Source organism: Carassius carassius, chromosome 39 (genome assembly GCF_963082965.1).
Source record: "Carassius carassius chromosome 39, fCarCar2.1, whole genome shotgun sequence".
NCBI lineage: Eukaryota > Metazoa > Chordata > Actinopteri > Cypriniformes > Cyprinidae > Carassius > Carassius carassius.
The window spans coordinates 28,518,576-28,534,173 of record NC_081793.1 but is presented as its reverse complement, the minus strand read 5'-3'; the positions used below and the strand labels follow the sequence as shown (position 1 = coordinate 28,534,173).

The 15,598-nt window shown below is 35.7% G+C and overlaps 1 protein-coding gene across 2 annotated transcripts in view; it reads right to left on the bottom strand.

The window, feature by feature from the left end:
- The window catches only part of LOC132121734 (paladin-like), a 67,836-nt gene that overhangs the window by 18,895 nt on the left and 33,343 nt on the right, over nt 1–15,598 (bottom strand). For both annotated transcript variants that reach the window (XM_059531465.1, XM_059531466.1), the window contains exons 17-18: nt 13,169–13,240; nt 12,048–12,188 (exon numbers count right to left, since the gene is read on the bottom strand). In XM_059531465.1, coding sequence (XP_059387448.1) covers nt 12,048–12,188; nt 13,169–13,240 — 213 coding nt within the window. The remainder of the gene's footprint in view (nt 1–12,047; nt 12,189–13,168; nt 13,241–15,598) is intronic.

The following is a 15,598-nucleotide window of genomic DNA, read 5'->3' as shown; positions in this document are numbered from 1 at the left end:
ATTCTGACGTTATTCAGTGAATTATGATTTATTTCTTGCGATTCTGACTTTTTTTCAGGGAATTATCATTTATATCTCGCGATTCTGCCTTTTTCAGTGAATTATGATTTATATCTCTCGATTCTGACTTTTTTCAGTGAATAATGATTTATATCTCGCGATTCTGACGTTTTTCAGTGAATTATGATTTATATCTCTCGATTCTGACTTTTTTCAGTGAATAATGATTTATATCTCGCGATTCTGACGTCTTTCAGTGAATTATGATTTATAACTCGCGATTCTGACTTTTTTCAGTGAATAATGATTTATATCTCGCGATTCTGACGTTTTTCAGTGAATTATGATTTATATCTCTCGATTCTGACTTTTTTCAGTGAATAATGATTTATATCTCGCGATTCTGACGTTTTTCAGTGAATTATGATTTATATCTCTCGATTCTGACTTTTTTCAGTGAATAATGATTTATATCTCGCGATTCTGACGTCTTTCAGTGAAAAATGATTTATAACTCGCGATTCTGCCTTTTTTCAGTGAATTATCATTTATATCTTGCGATTCTGCCTTTTTCAGTGAATTATGATTTATATCTCTCGATTCTGACTTTTTTCAGTGAATTATCATTTATATCTCGCGATTCTGCCTTTTTCAGTGAATAATGATTTATATCTCGCGATTCTGAGGTTTTTCAGTGAATTATGATTTATATCTCACAATTCTGCCTTTTTTCAGTGAATTATCATTTATATCTCGCGATTCTGACGTTATTCAGTGAATTATGATTTATTTCTCGCGATTCTGACTTTTTTCAGGGAATTATAATTTATATCTCGCGATTCTGCCTTTTTCAGTGAATTATGATTTACATCTCTCGATTCTGACTTTTTTCAGTGAATTATCATTTATATCTCGCGATTCTGCCTTTTTTCAGTGAATAATGATTTATATCTCGCGATTCTGATGTTTTTCAGTGAATTATGATTTATATCTCGCGATTCTGCCTTTTTCAGTGAATTATGATTTATATCTCGCGATTCAGACGTTTTTCAGTGAATTACGATTTATATCTCACGATTCTGACGTTTTTCAGTGAATTATGATTTATATCTCACGATTCTGACGTTTTTCAGTGAATTATGATTTATTTCTCGTGATTCTGACTTTTTTCAGTGAATTATCATTTATATCTCGCAATTCTGCCTTTTTCAGTGAATTATGATTTATATCTCTCGATTCTGACTTTTTTCAGTGAATTATGATTTATTTCTCGCGATTCTGACTTTTTTCAGTGAATTATGATTTATATCTCCCAATACTATTTTACTTAAAAATTATGAATTTATATCTCACGATTCTGACTTTTATCTCTGAATTATTAATTTATATCTCGCAATACTAACTATTTTCCTCAAAATTATGAATTTAGATCTCACGATTCTGACTTTTTTTCAGTAAAGTATAAATGTATTTCTTGCTATTCTGATTTTTTTCTCCGAATTATGAATTTATATCCTGCAATTTTAACAGGATTTTAACACAATTTTGACAAAAAAATAAAAAATTAATCTCACATTTTGATTTTGTTTCTTGCAACTTCAAGTTTGACATCTCGCAATTCTGTCACAGTTTCCCTTTTCATCTTATCTAGCCTGTGGCAGAAACAAGCTTTTATAGAACAGAAGGTTCAAAAGAACAGCATTTACTAGAAACTCTCGTGACAAAACTTGAGTCTGAACAATGAGACGGAGACTGTAATGTGGAAACCGTGCGTGTAATGTGCAAAGGCTGTTTCTATTGATGCACGTATTAAAAAGTCTAAAAGCAGCCAATAACCAGCACACAAAACATCAAGCCTGGCCTGATGTGACGCCTCGGTGTGAAGGCGTTATTATCTCCAATGACTTCTGGTGAGAGGTCCAAACAAAAGGACCTTTATTTGGCCGCAGGGCTCGTCGGGAGTTAGTGAGATTGATTTCTCCAAGAACACAATCAGCAAACACATCACACTCGTGCTTCGGTCACACAACGCGATTGTTTCTGGAGATCCTGCACACACAGACTCAGACATGTGCTGCCAATTACAACACCGTCCAGGGTCCCGATGCAATGAAGTTTCTACTGAAGTCTGTTATTGATGAAGACTTGAATATTGATGAAGACTGATTCAAGCATAGTGTTAAAGAGCAAACACAACTACGGTTCAAGCCGAGAGAATGTTGGCATTAACTCCTCATGAACCAGGACACCTTTGATTTCCTGACAGAGCTAGAAACACTCACAAAGACTTCTGACTCCAACACAAATGGATTTTATGATAAAGAACTCTGCAGAATTGTAAGCAAATGTAAATACTAAGGCTTGTTTTCATAGACCATGTATTTGGTCTCTTGCTGCACAAGCAAATTTTGTTAAATGAATGAACAAATATGTACTTAAAACACAGAATCATATACTTAAAATTAATGATGCAATCTATGAAAAGAAGTCTCATGAAGTGTTTCGCAAGTAAATTTATTTAGTTTTAAGAATAGTTTTGCTGGAAAATCAGATGGAATATACTTAAGATCAGTGTTGTTGTTGTTAACTAAAACCATACCATAATTATTTAAAATATATATATATTGTTTTAATTTTAATGAGAATATTTTATATTTTCCAGCAAAAAAAAATAAAATTATATATATATATATATATATAGCTGGAAAATAAAATAAAATATGCTCATTAAAATTAGTGTTGTTATTGTATTAAATATCTCAATATTAGATCAGTTAAACAAATCAGCAGAGGTGGAAAGAGTACAAAAATATTCTACTCAAGTAAAAGTACCATTACATTAATGAAATTTTACTGAAGTACAAGTAAAAGTACCAGTCTAAAAATCTACTCAAGTAAAAGTAAAAAGTAGCTCATTTAAAATTTACTCAGAGTAAAAATTACTTAGTTACATTTTAACAGTGGGAGGGAGTCAAAAATGGGACAGGCCAAGGTTGTCAAACTCAGTTCCTGGAGGGCCACAGTCCTGCACAGTTTAGATATAACCCTAATTAAACACACCTGATCCAGCTAATCTAATCATTTAGGTTTATTTGAAAACTACATGATATGTGTGCTGGAGCAGGGTTAGAACTAAACTCTGCAGGGCTACGGCCCTCCAGGAACTGAGTTTGACACCCCTGGGATAGGTCTATTAATCTCAAACTACAACCCGAATTCCGGAAAAGTTGGGACGTTTTTTAAATTTTAATAAAATGAAAAATAAAGGAATTTCAAATCACATGAGCCAATATTTTATTCACAATAGAACATAGATAACATAGCAAATGTTTAAACTGAGAAATTTTACACTTTTATCCACTTAATTAGCTCATTTAAAATTTAATGCCTGCTACAGGTCTCAAAAAAGTTGGCACGGGGGCAACAAATGGCTAAAAAAGCAAGCATTTTTGAAAAGATTCAGCTGGGAGAACATCTAGTGATTAATTAAGTTAATTGATATCAGGTCTGTAACATGATTAGCTATAAAAGCTTTGTCTTAGAGAAGCAGAGTCTCTCAGAAGTAAAGATGGGCAGAGGCTCTCCAATCTGTGAAAGACTACGTAAAAAAATTGTGGAAAACTTTAAAAACAATGTTCCTCAACGTCAAATTGCAAAGGCTTTGCAAATCTCATCATCTACAGTGCATAACATCATCAAAAGATTCAGAGAAACTGGAGAAATCTCTGTGCGTAAGGGACAAGGCCGGAGACCTTTATTGGATGCCCGTGGTCTTCGGGCTCTCAGACGACACTGCATCACTCATCGGCATGATTGTGTCAATGACATTACTAAATGGGCCCAGGAATACTTTCAGAAACCACTGTCGGTAAACACAATCCGCCGTGCCATCAGCAGATGCCAACTAAAGCTCTATCATGCAAAAAGGAAGCCATATGTGAACATGGTCCAGAAGCGCCGTCGTGTCCTGTGGGCCAAGGCTCATTTAAAATGGACTATTTCAAAGTGGAATAGTGTTTTATGGTCAGACGAGTCCAAATTTGACATTCTTCTTGGAAATCACGGACGCCGTGTCCTCCGGGCTAAAGAGGAGGGAGACCTTCCAGCATGTTATCAGCGTTCAGTTCAAAAGCCAGCATCTCTGATGGTATGGGGGTGCATAAGTGCATACGGTATGGGCAGCTTGCATGTTTTGGAAGGCTCTGTGAATGCTGAAAGGCATATAAAGGTTTTAGAGCAACATATGCTTCCCTCCAAACAACGTCTATTTCAGGGAAGGCCTTGTTTATTTCAGCAGGACAATGCAAAACCACATACTGCAGCTATAACAACAGCATGGCTTCGTCGTAGAAGAGTCTGGGTGCTAACCTGGCCTGCCTGCAGTCCAGATCCTTCACCTATAGAGAACATTTGGCGCATCATTAAACGAAAAATACGTCAAAGATGACCACGAACTCTTCAGCAGCTGGAAATCTATATAAGGCAAGAATGGGACCAAATTCCAACAGCCAAACTCCAGCAACTCATAGCCTCAATGCCCAGACGTCTTCAAACTGTTTTGAAAAGAAAAGGAGATGCTACACCATGGTAAACATGCCCCGTCCCAACTATTTTGAGACCTGTAGCAGAAATCAAAATTGAAATGAGCTCATTTTGTGCATAAAATTGTAAACTTTCTCAGTTTAAACATTTGCTATGTTATCTATGTTCTATTGTGAATAAAATATTGGCTCATGTGATTTGAAAGTCTTTTAGTTTTCATTTTATTAAAATTTAAAAAACGTCCCAACTTTTCCGGAATTCGGGTTGTAGTTGTTTTTAATTAAAGGAATCAGTTATTTAGAATAATAATACATTTGGGCTGTTGCCAAGGAAATCAGTATCAACAAACTCATCTTTTAATGCAGAGGAAATGCAGAATATTCATTGGAAGTGGCATTTAGATGTATCACACTGTGTAGTGCTGGACAAGAATGCATTTAACCTGCAGTTACAAATGCATGAATAATGTTTTGATATACAAGACATAAAATGTTGAATACTCATTTGAAATGATAAGAAATTAATTATTTAAAAAAATCAAAAGATAGCCTACTTTAAATGTGAAATTAAAATGGCCAGTATGTGTCAGCAAGTCACTGTTAATAAGTGAGTCATTGCGATTGAACCGAATCATTTAAACGTTTGATTCATTCAGAAACGAAACACTGTCACGTTGCTCAGAGACGCAAAACTGTGCTTTGGTGGCTGTGTTTGGAATTATTTTCTGTTGTAGAAATAGAGCTAAAAAAGGCAATATGGTGTCTAAAACGCAAGTCTCTTAATTAACTTGTTTACTGAACTGTTATATATATGTATGTATATATTCATGGAAAAGATGGCATTCTTTGTGTGATTTTGATTTAATATATGAAATTATATAAATATGTGAATTTTCTGCCCCTATATCTTCAATTTTGCGATCATTCTAAATGCATTTTAGGAGACACAGTGAAAGAACGCACTATAAATGCGCGCGCACATCATTAAAACAAAAATAGCACACTCCTCACCACTGTCTTTTTGGCTAATTTGTGCAAAACCTCTTGCTAAAATGTCAAAGCTTCATTTTAACCACCAATGCAACGATGCAATTATTTAGCTTACCTCTACATTCTTGCGAAGGGTTGATGTCTTGTCGAGATTTTATAAGCTGCTAGTTTGGTTTTAGGCAAGTACAGCTTACACTGCATAATAGAGCATACATATGGCCAGGGGTTCACTTCATTTCCTTCGAGTTCAACTTCAGAATATGACGGGGTTTCGTTTTCAGCGGTGTCTGCACCACTAACGCCTGTTTTGTCCGTCTGCATCTTTCTTTTGATTTTAGCGCCAGTTTGCCCTCCTGCTCATTATTTACTGCCGTAGTTTCCAGGGAGCGATTTATTATTTTTATTTTTATTTTTTTTACTCAGTAATTAATGTGTTTTAAAATGTAGCGAAGTACAATACTTCAAACAAAATATACTTAAGTAAAAGTAAAATTACAAATTTAAAAAATTACTTTAAAAAGTATTAGTACACAAAAAAGCTACTCAATTACAGTAACGCGAGTAAATGTAATTCGTTACTTTCCACCTCTGCAAATCAGAATTTAATTTAGAAATCTAATTTTCTTTTTTTTTCTTTTTTTTTCTTTTTTTGAAGAAAGAAAAAAAAACTAGGTTAAATAAACTTATGTTAAAGTAAAAAAAAAATCAAAAGAAAAAAAAAAGGAAAGCACAATATGACTAAAACTTTAAACCGTATGAAAACGAAAACGAAAACAAACAATCCTGTTTTATTGGTACTGTCTGGCATTGCATGATTCATATTCATTCCCTACACCCATCATGTTTGATTTATATTAATTTTATTCACTGAGCTTGTTGCAATGCATTCTGGGATTGGTTTCTCTGCAATATATACATGTGATGTGAAAATCAAACATCTTGAATGGCATTCTACATTGTGATCAAGCGTTAATAAAGTCATGACGATCGCTAGATTTGGAGCAGGATCTTCTGTGGAAGCTGAAGTGTGTGCGGGCCGCTCTCTTTCAATCAACGAGTCCAAGTGAACGCTCTGAACACCAGCCAAACAGCAGCAAATCACTATCATATGTCAGCTGTTTGGACCCTTGCTCTTTCCGTAGAGCAGTCTGAATGTGTGTGCGTGTGTGTGTGTGTGTGTGTGTGTTGGAGACTTCCTAATGACTTCAGCAGACTCCAGAGCACCTCCACTCCTATTTTCCAGCCACAAATACAAACGTGACGCAAACAGACAGCCAGAAACCATTGAGAGAGAGAGACAGCTACAGCACACAATCAGCGCTCTGTGACCCACTAATGGCTCACACACACACACACACACACACACACACACACACACACACACACACACACACACACACACTTCATCTCCTGTTTTCTGTTGTGCATTCATCAATTCACAGGCTGTTTTCTATGGACTTTCTTCAGTGACTCTCCATGATGCCCATAAATAATAAATCACTTCAGGACTTCAGTCCAAACAAAGCAGGCAGAGCAAATCATTTCCATTCAGACTTCTAGAACGACATTTACATAGAGAAGCCGAGCGAATTCGGTGGGTTTACTTGCTTCTCACCAACGAGGAAATATGTACTCCAGAGTCCACCGAATAATATTAATAACAATTCAATGTTTTTAAAAGAAAGAGGAAAGTGACTTCACACATCATCATGTTCAATAATAAAGATCAACAAATGAGAAATTCCAGCAATCAATAGTGATTAAAGCGAGCCGTGTGTGTTGACCTGTGTGATGTGTGGAAGTTAATTAACTCTGTAATTAACACTGACAGGAAGAGCAGAGTCCCATCGACTGATTCGGAGAAACACACTCGTCTATTAACGTAAATCTGTGTGCTGAAAAAAATTAATAATACAATCTTTCAACAACAATACAAATATTTCTTGTAAAGGTTAACTGGATAATTTATAATAATAATAATAATAATTACTATTATTAGTATTAATGGCAATAATTATTATTTATATGACATTATTTATATACACCATATATTAGAATATCATAATTTAATATAAAAAGTATATTATTATAATTGTAATAATATAATACAGATATTATAATATAATTTTATATTTTATAGAATATTTTATTACATTTTAATAATACTAAATTATAGTAATTATTATTATTAAGAAGAAAAATAATGTTACATTAAAAAAAATATATAATAATAATTATATTTAAAACTGTTTAGGACAGTCTCTTTCTTAAATGTGAAATATGTAATTTTAATATTGTGTCATATCCTAGTTTAATATGCAGGTAAACAGTGGTTGGTTGACGTCATGAAGCACTTTTTTGACCCGAAACGCTTTTTACACCACATCAGAATCACAGTGGAGCGTTTTGCACATTTTCTACAAATGCATTTAGAAAAAAAAGCACCTTTTTTGAAATTCATTCAGTGTCGTTAGTGGCACGGAAATAAATAAATAAATTCATTAAGATGAGTCATTAAGATGTAGCACTGAAGCTGGGGCATGACCCATCAGACGGAGGATGATAAAAGCACTGCTATAGCCTCATTAGTGTCACTTCCAGCCCCAATAATCCAGAATAAAGTATTAAACCGCAGCTGCGCCCTCTTTCACACACGTCACAATCACAGTTTCATTCATGAAAAACACATCACGACTGATTCCTGCAATGCAGCACATGATCCCATCACGCATGTCTCAACATACAAAGCTCTTGCATATTTGAGCGTTGTGAATGTAAATCATATTTTTTTTATCATCGCTATAAATAGGGTAAAATTTTTAATTAAATCTGTTTAATAATTAAAAATGCTTAAACTGTGTAAACAATCAAATTAATAATAATTATTAATTTTTTTATATATATATATTTTGTTATATAGTTGAGTCTCATATTGTGATGTTTTAATATTATTTATATACTATTTATTAATATTTTGAATGGGCTTTTTAAAAACTTTTTATATTTCGTTTTTTTTATGTGCCTTTTCATATTTAGTTTTATTTATTTCAGTTTTAGTTTTACTAATTTTAATACTTTAATACTTTACCTTAAACTTGGTCATTCCTTAGTCTTTTCATCTAGTATTTCATTTTTATTTTTATTTTATTTCAGCTAGGGTTATTATAGTTAACTAAGACTAAAACTGTTTTTAAAAAACTATTACTTGAAATAAATAAAATATATATATTAAAAAATTATAATAAAACGCAAAACAAAAATAATTAAAATTACAGACAATATTAAAATAAAAATTATATATATATATATATATATATATATATATATATATAATGTATATATTTATTTATTTATTACACATTTTTATTTAAATAATCTTTTATATCCATGTTATATATATATACATATATTTTTTTTCTGCATACATTTTTATTTACATTTTAAACATTTAAGATTTAATAACATGTATAAATATTTCTGACAAAAAGAAAAAAAAAGACTTGGTTCTCACAATATGATATTAATGGAATTAAATTAATAATCAGATTTGACTGTTTCAATGTACATCTGATGTTCAGAAGCCAAATATGTTTGGTGTTTCAGCTCTTTACACACATGAAACAAGATTCAGTGTGTGTCAGAGCAGAGCAGAGCTGGCTCACGGTCTAAAGACGGCTGTAATCTCGCTCAGCACATGAGAGTTCAGACGGATGGCTCTAATTGTTCTGGCCGAATGATTTTGGCTGCCGTCCCTCCACACGCACACGTTTCCGTCAGGATCTTTTTGTGTGGAGGTCTCTCCTATATTCCCATCGTCTGGATCGGCTCCATCCCTCTCTCTCTCTCGTGACGTCGCGACCTTTCCTCTCTCTACATTCTCTTCTTTCTGCAAATATTTTTCCACACCGCCGTCCAAACCATGAGGGCCTTTCTTTAGGCACTGATTTACACTTCCTTCACTTTTACTGGAATATCTCACTGGGTTTTTCGGGTGTGCCTCACTATATGCTTCAGCTTCGGACGTGAACCTGAAACCAGAATCAGTCTGAACGTGCAGAACAAAATATGACAAGCGTTTTTTCAGACCTTTATGCTTCATCAGATGCACATAAGTGATACGAACAGAAACGATCAGGCTCATTTGTGTCAAAGCTGTCTGAAAGTTTGCACTGTAATCAGATAAACTGCACAAGAACCGAATCAAATGTCAGTGGTCCAGTGTGGGATGCGGTTGCCATGGGAACAGTGTGATGCTGGATGGACAGAAAGAGATCAATCGCTCAAGTGATGTGAAACATCTGAATAACAACAAGACAATGCACATTAAATCCATAAACAAACCTTTTTTGACTAAAAGCATCCCAGCGATCGACATTCAAAGCAACCAATCAGAGTCTTGGATTTGTTTTTACGTGCCATTAGGGGCGGGTTCTGAAAAAGTTGATGTGGTAATATTTGTTTTGACTGTATTTCAGCTTTAAATGCATAATATAATAATAGGCATATTGTGGCAGATGCTGAATATAATCAGCTCATCAATAATTCTGCATAGCATGAAAACTCTATTAAAGATTTCCTGCGTCCAAAAGACTGTCCAAAGCAACGTCTCATCATGTTACAGTCACACACACACGTATCTGAGAGTAACAGATCATCGAAAAACGCTTATTTTGATTAAGCATTATCAGGTAAAAGAAAACTATGCATTACATGCACTTAGAAAACGGATTTTCATTTCATTCTGGCTTTAAAAATAAAGCAGACCAATAACAGTTTTTCAGTTAAGGGAATGCCCAAATATTGACATTTTTGTGGTTTGATCTCACAAAAACAGACTGGAAAACAACACAAAACACTGAATGAAAAGGTGTTCTTTTATATTGTGCAGCACAGATTATTTCATAGATGTAGCATATTTTTTTTCAGAAAACGAGTCAAACCGGATTAAAAAAAATACAATTGAGTTGCATCTGTGCACGAACCGCATTTTATGAGTACATTTAGAAATAATGTAAAATACTGGTAATTAAAATGAATTTTATACTATAAACCTGGATTTTAGATCAGTCACTCCACAACAAATCCTCTAAACCGTATTCAGAACAGAACTAGAATTTTAAATAGAAGTATAAAACGAGCATAAATTATAGTTTAATTCATTTATAAACAACATTTGTTATAAACGCCAAGCCTAAACTAATATATATAAAGCAAAGCGTGTGGAAAATGCCCTTTACTAATAAACTCATTCAGCACAAATACACTTATGTGCACAACATTAATTGCATTATATAATGTTAATCACAGCACATTTAAGATTATTAAAAAAAAAAAAGATGTCTATTACCGAAAAAACTGTAAATCAAAACAAAGCATGTTATAAAACCATATAGTTAGTTCACCCACATTTTGCCATCATTTCCTCACCCTCAAGTCATTCCAAAACTGTATGAATTTCTTGCTTCTGTTCAACATAATAAAAAAAAAAAAAGATATTTTGAAGAATGCTGTTAACCAAGCAGCTGCCGGTAGCCATTGACTTCCATAGAATGTTTTTTACTTACTATGGAAGTCAATGGTTACCGGCAGCTGCTTAGTTACCAACATTCTTCAAAATATCTTCTTTTACACTCCACACAAGAAAGAGACTCGTAGAATCTGAGGATGAGTGAATGATGACAGGATTGTGATTTTAAGGTGAACTCTACCTTTTAAGGGTCTCAAAGAACATCACAAAACAACTAGATCTCTCTCAGAGCAGCTGGTGGACTAGTAAACACGACAATTAGTGTACAGTTTAGTGTGCATCAGATGGTCATCTGTACACAAAACCATCCTCATTTTAATTACAAATCACAGCACCAGCAGAAGAGCACTGCAGATCTTAATGCATGTGGAAAAGTTTGCCTCAAACATTAGAGGGGTTTTCCCAGAATCCTTCTAATGAAATCAAGGAGACACTTGACATTTGTGCTGCTTGTATGAAAAGAGGCTGAAGTTGATTAACATCTGATTATAATTGTGTAAACCTAATGAGAGAGCATTTCTCTAGAGGAGACGTGCTGCCATCTACAGGACACTCGGAGAAGACAAGAATACAGATGATAAAACACTTCAGCATGATCCAGTGCATCCAGAAAAACTATTTCAAGAACATGCTTATAATAAAAAAAAGTATTAGAAATATTAGAAAAAAACAAATATAATATATAGCTATAATAAAATCAAATGAAGTATTTTTTTTTAATTAAAATCCAATTAATACAACTATTTTAAATAAATAAATGTTAGAAAATAATTAATGGAAAAAAAAACTCACATAAAGCTCTGAATATGTAAAATGATTTGATTTAATGAACCTCACAAACTTCCAGCAAATATTTTCAGCTATTGACACACTGTCACAGTATCCAACTGTGAACCAGCCAATCAGATTGAAGCTGGCGGTTTTAAGAAAGCTTGCATCAGGCAGTACATATTTTCTTTCAGTAGATGAGATGACAGAGCGCCCCCTACCTGTCTGTAGGTGCTGATGATGATCTCTCGCAGGTGATAGTGCAGCGGCGTCATGGTCTCGCTGACCGAGTCTAACGCCAGATCAACTTCCCGCTTCATCCGGTGACCGTCAGGGAGCAAGCGGACCAGCTTCATCACCACCTACAACACACACACACAAGTTTTTGTGATAAGTGTGTTCATCCCATAGGTGTAATGGTTTTTATACTGTACAAACTGTATATTCTATGGCCCTACACCAACCCTACACCTAACCCTAACCCTCACAGGAAACTTTGTACATTTTTACTTTCTCAAAAAAACTCATTCTGTATGATTTATAAGCGTTTTGAAAAATGGGGACATGGGTTATGTCCTCATAAGTCACCCTCTCCTTGTAATACCTGTGTCATACCCATGACATTATACAGAGTTGTGTCCTGATATGGCACAAAAACTTGCACTCACACACACTCACACACACTATCAAACACACAAACACACACACACACATATATACAAATGCTATTAATATAACAAAAAAAAAAATAAATAAATAAATAAAAATATATATATATATACACACACATACACACACACACAATAATATTTAATTATAATAAAAATGTATATTAAATAATTCTTTAATTATAAATATCAATTTGTATAATAAAGAAAATTGAATATAAGATTATGCTTAAGTATCTTTAAAAAATATTATAGTAAAAATTATAATATTAAAATGCTAGTATTAAATTAATTATAACTATATAATTGTATCATAAATTAAGTACAAAAATGATGATGAAAACATGATCCTTGAGTCAGTGAATTAAAACATGAGCAGAAATTAAATAATAATAATAATAATAATAACAAAAGTATAATAAATTATAATAATAAAATAATAACATTTTTATAAAACTATTATAAAATATTAAATTAAACATTGAAATATAGAATAAATATTTAAACATAATAAATCATTTATAGAATTATTAAAATATTTAATATAAATATAACAGAGCATATGTTGTGAAAACTGTATGTCTTGTTTATAAACGATATAGATATTTTCAGTATTTGCCATCTAACTAAACATAAAAAAAAATGCAGGTTATATTAAAAGAAAAGGAAATCACCTCAAACTCGCCCTTTGTGTATTTGGCATCAGGAACGCTTACGATTTCATCCTCGCAAGACTCTGGAAAACCCTGTCAAACAAAAAACATCTTACATACAATGTTGCATATATAAGTCAAAGAATACACAGTTTAAGTTGTAACACATAAATATGATCTGGCTGTATGACATCTGTACGGTGCGGTGTTACAGTGTCCCGATCTGGCTGTATGACATCTGTACGGTGCGATTTTACAGTGTCGAGATCTGGCTGTGTGACATCTGTACGGTGCGGTGTTACAGTGTCGAGATCTGGCTGTGTGACATCTGTACGGTGCGGTGTTACAGTGTCGCGATCTGGCTGTATGACATCTGTACGGTGCGGTGTTACAGTGTCGAGATCTGGCTGTGTAACATCTGTACGGTGCGGTGTTACAGTGTCGAGATCTGGCTGTATAACATCTGTACGGTGCGGTGTTACAGTGTCGAGATCTGGCTGTATAACATCTGTACGGTGCGGTGTTACAGTGTCGAGATCTGGCTGTATAACATCTGTACGGTGCGGTGTTACAGTGTCGAGATCTGGCTGTGTGACATCTGTACGGTGCGGTGTTACAGTGTCGAGATCTGGCTGTGTGACATCTGTACGGTGCGGTGTTACAGTGTCGCGATCTGGCTGTATGACATCTGTACGGTGTGGTGTTACAGTGTCGAGATCTGGCTGTATAACATCTGTACGGTGCGGTGTTACAGTGTCGAGATCTGGCTGTGTGACATCTGTACGGTGCGGTGTTACAGTGTCGCGATCTGGCTGTATGACATCTGTACGGTGCGGTGTTACAGTGTCGAGATCTGGCTGTGTGACATCTGTACGGTGCGGTGTTACAGTGTCGAGATCTGGCTGTGTGACATCTGTACGGTGCGGTGTTACAGTGTCGAGATCTGGCTGTGTGACATCTGTACGGTGCGATGTTACAGTGTCGAGATCTGGCTGTATGACATGTGTACGGTGCGGTGTTACAGTGTCGAGATCTGGCTGTATGACATCTGTACGGTGCGGTGTTACAGTGTCGAGATCTGGCTGTATGACATGTGTACGGTGCGGTGTTACAGTGTCGAGATCTGGCTGTGTGACATCTGTACGGTGCGGTGTTACAGTGTCGAGATCTGGCTGTGTAACATCTGTACGGTGCGGTGTTACAGTGTCGCGATCTGGCTGTATAACATCTGTACGGTGCAGTGTTACAGTGTCGCGATCTGGCTTTATAACATCTACAGGTGCGGTGTTACAGTGTCGCGATCTGGCTGTATGACATCTGTACGGTGCGGTGTTACAGTGTCGTGATCTGGCTGTATGACATCTGTACGGTGCGGTGTTACAGTATCGCGATCTGGCTGTATGACATCTGTACGGTGCGGTGTTACAGTGACGTGATCTGGCTGTATAAAGTGTCGAGATCTGGCTGTATGACATCTGTACAGTGCGGTGCTACAGTGTCGCGATCTGGCTGTGTAACATCTGTACGGTGCGGTGTTACAGTGACGCGATCTGGCTGTATAACATCTGTACGGTGCGATGTTACAGTGACGCGATCTGGCTGTATAACATCTGTACGGTGCGGTGTTACAGTGTCGCGATCTGGCTTTATAACATCTACAGGTGCAGTGTTACAGTGTTGCAATCTGGCTGTATGACATCTGTACGGTGTGGTGTTACAGTATCGCGATCTGGCTGTGTGACATCTGTACGGTGCGGTGTTACAGTGTCGCGATCTGGCTGTATAAAATCTGTACGGTGCGGTGTTACAGTGACGCGATCTGGCTGTGTAACATCTGTACGGTGCGGTGTTACAGTGTCGAGATCTGGCTGTATGACATCTGTACGGTGCAATGTTACAGTGACGCGATCTGGCTGTATGACATCTGTACGGTGCGGTGTTACAGTGACGCGATCTGGCTGTATAAAGTGTCGAGATCTGGCTGTATAACATCTGTATGGTGCGGTGTTACAGTGACGCGATCTGGCTGTATAATATCTGTATGGTGCGGTGTTACAGTGACGCGATCTGGCTGTGTAACATCTGTACGGTGCGGTGTTACAGTGACGTGATCTGGCTGTATAAAGTGTCGAGATCTGGCTGTATGACATCTGTACGGTGCGGTGTTACAGTGTCGCGATCTGGCTGTATAACATCTGTACGGTGCAGTGTTACAGTGTCGCGATCTGGCTTTATAACATCTACAGGTGCGGTGTTACAGTGTCGCGATCTGGCTGTATGACATCTGTACGGTGCGGTGTTACAGTGTCGTGATCTGGCTGTATGACATCTGTACGGTGCGGTGTTACAGTGACGTGATCTGGCTGTATAAAGTGTCGAGATCTGGCTGTATAACATCTGTATGGTGCGGTGTTACAGTGACGCGATCTGGCTGTATAATATCTGTATGGT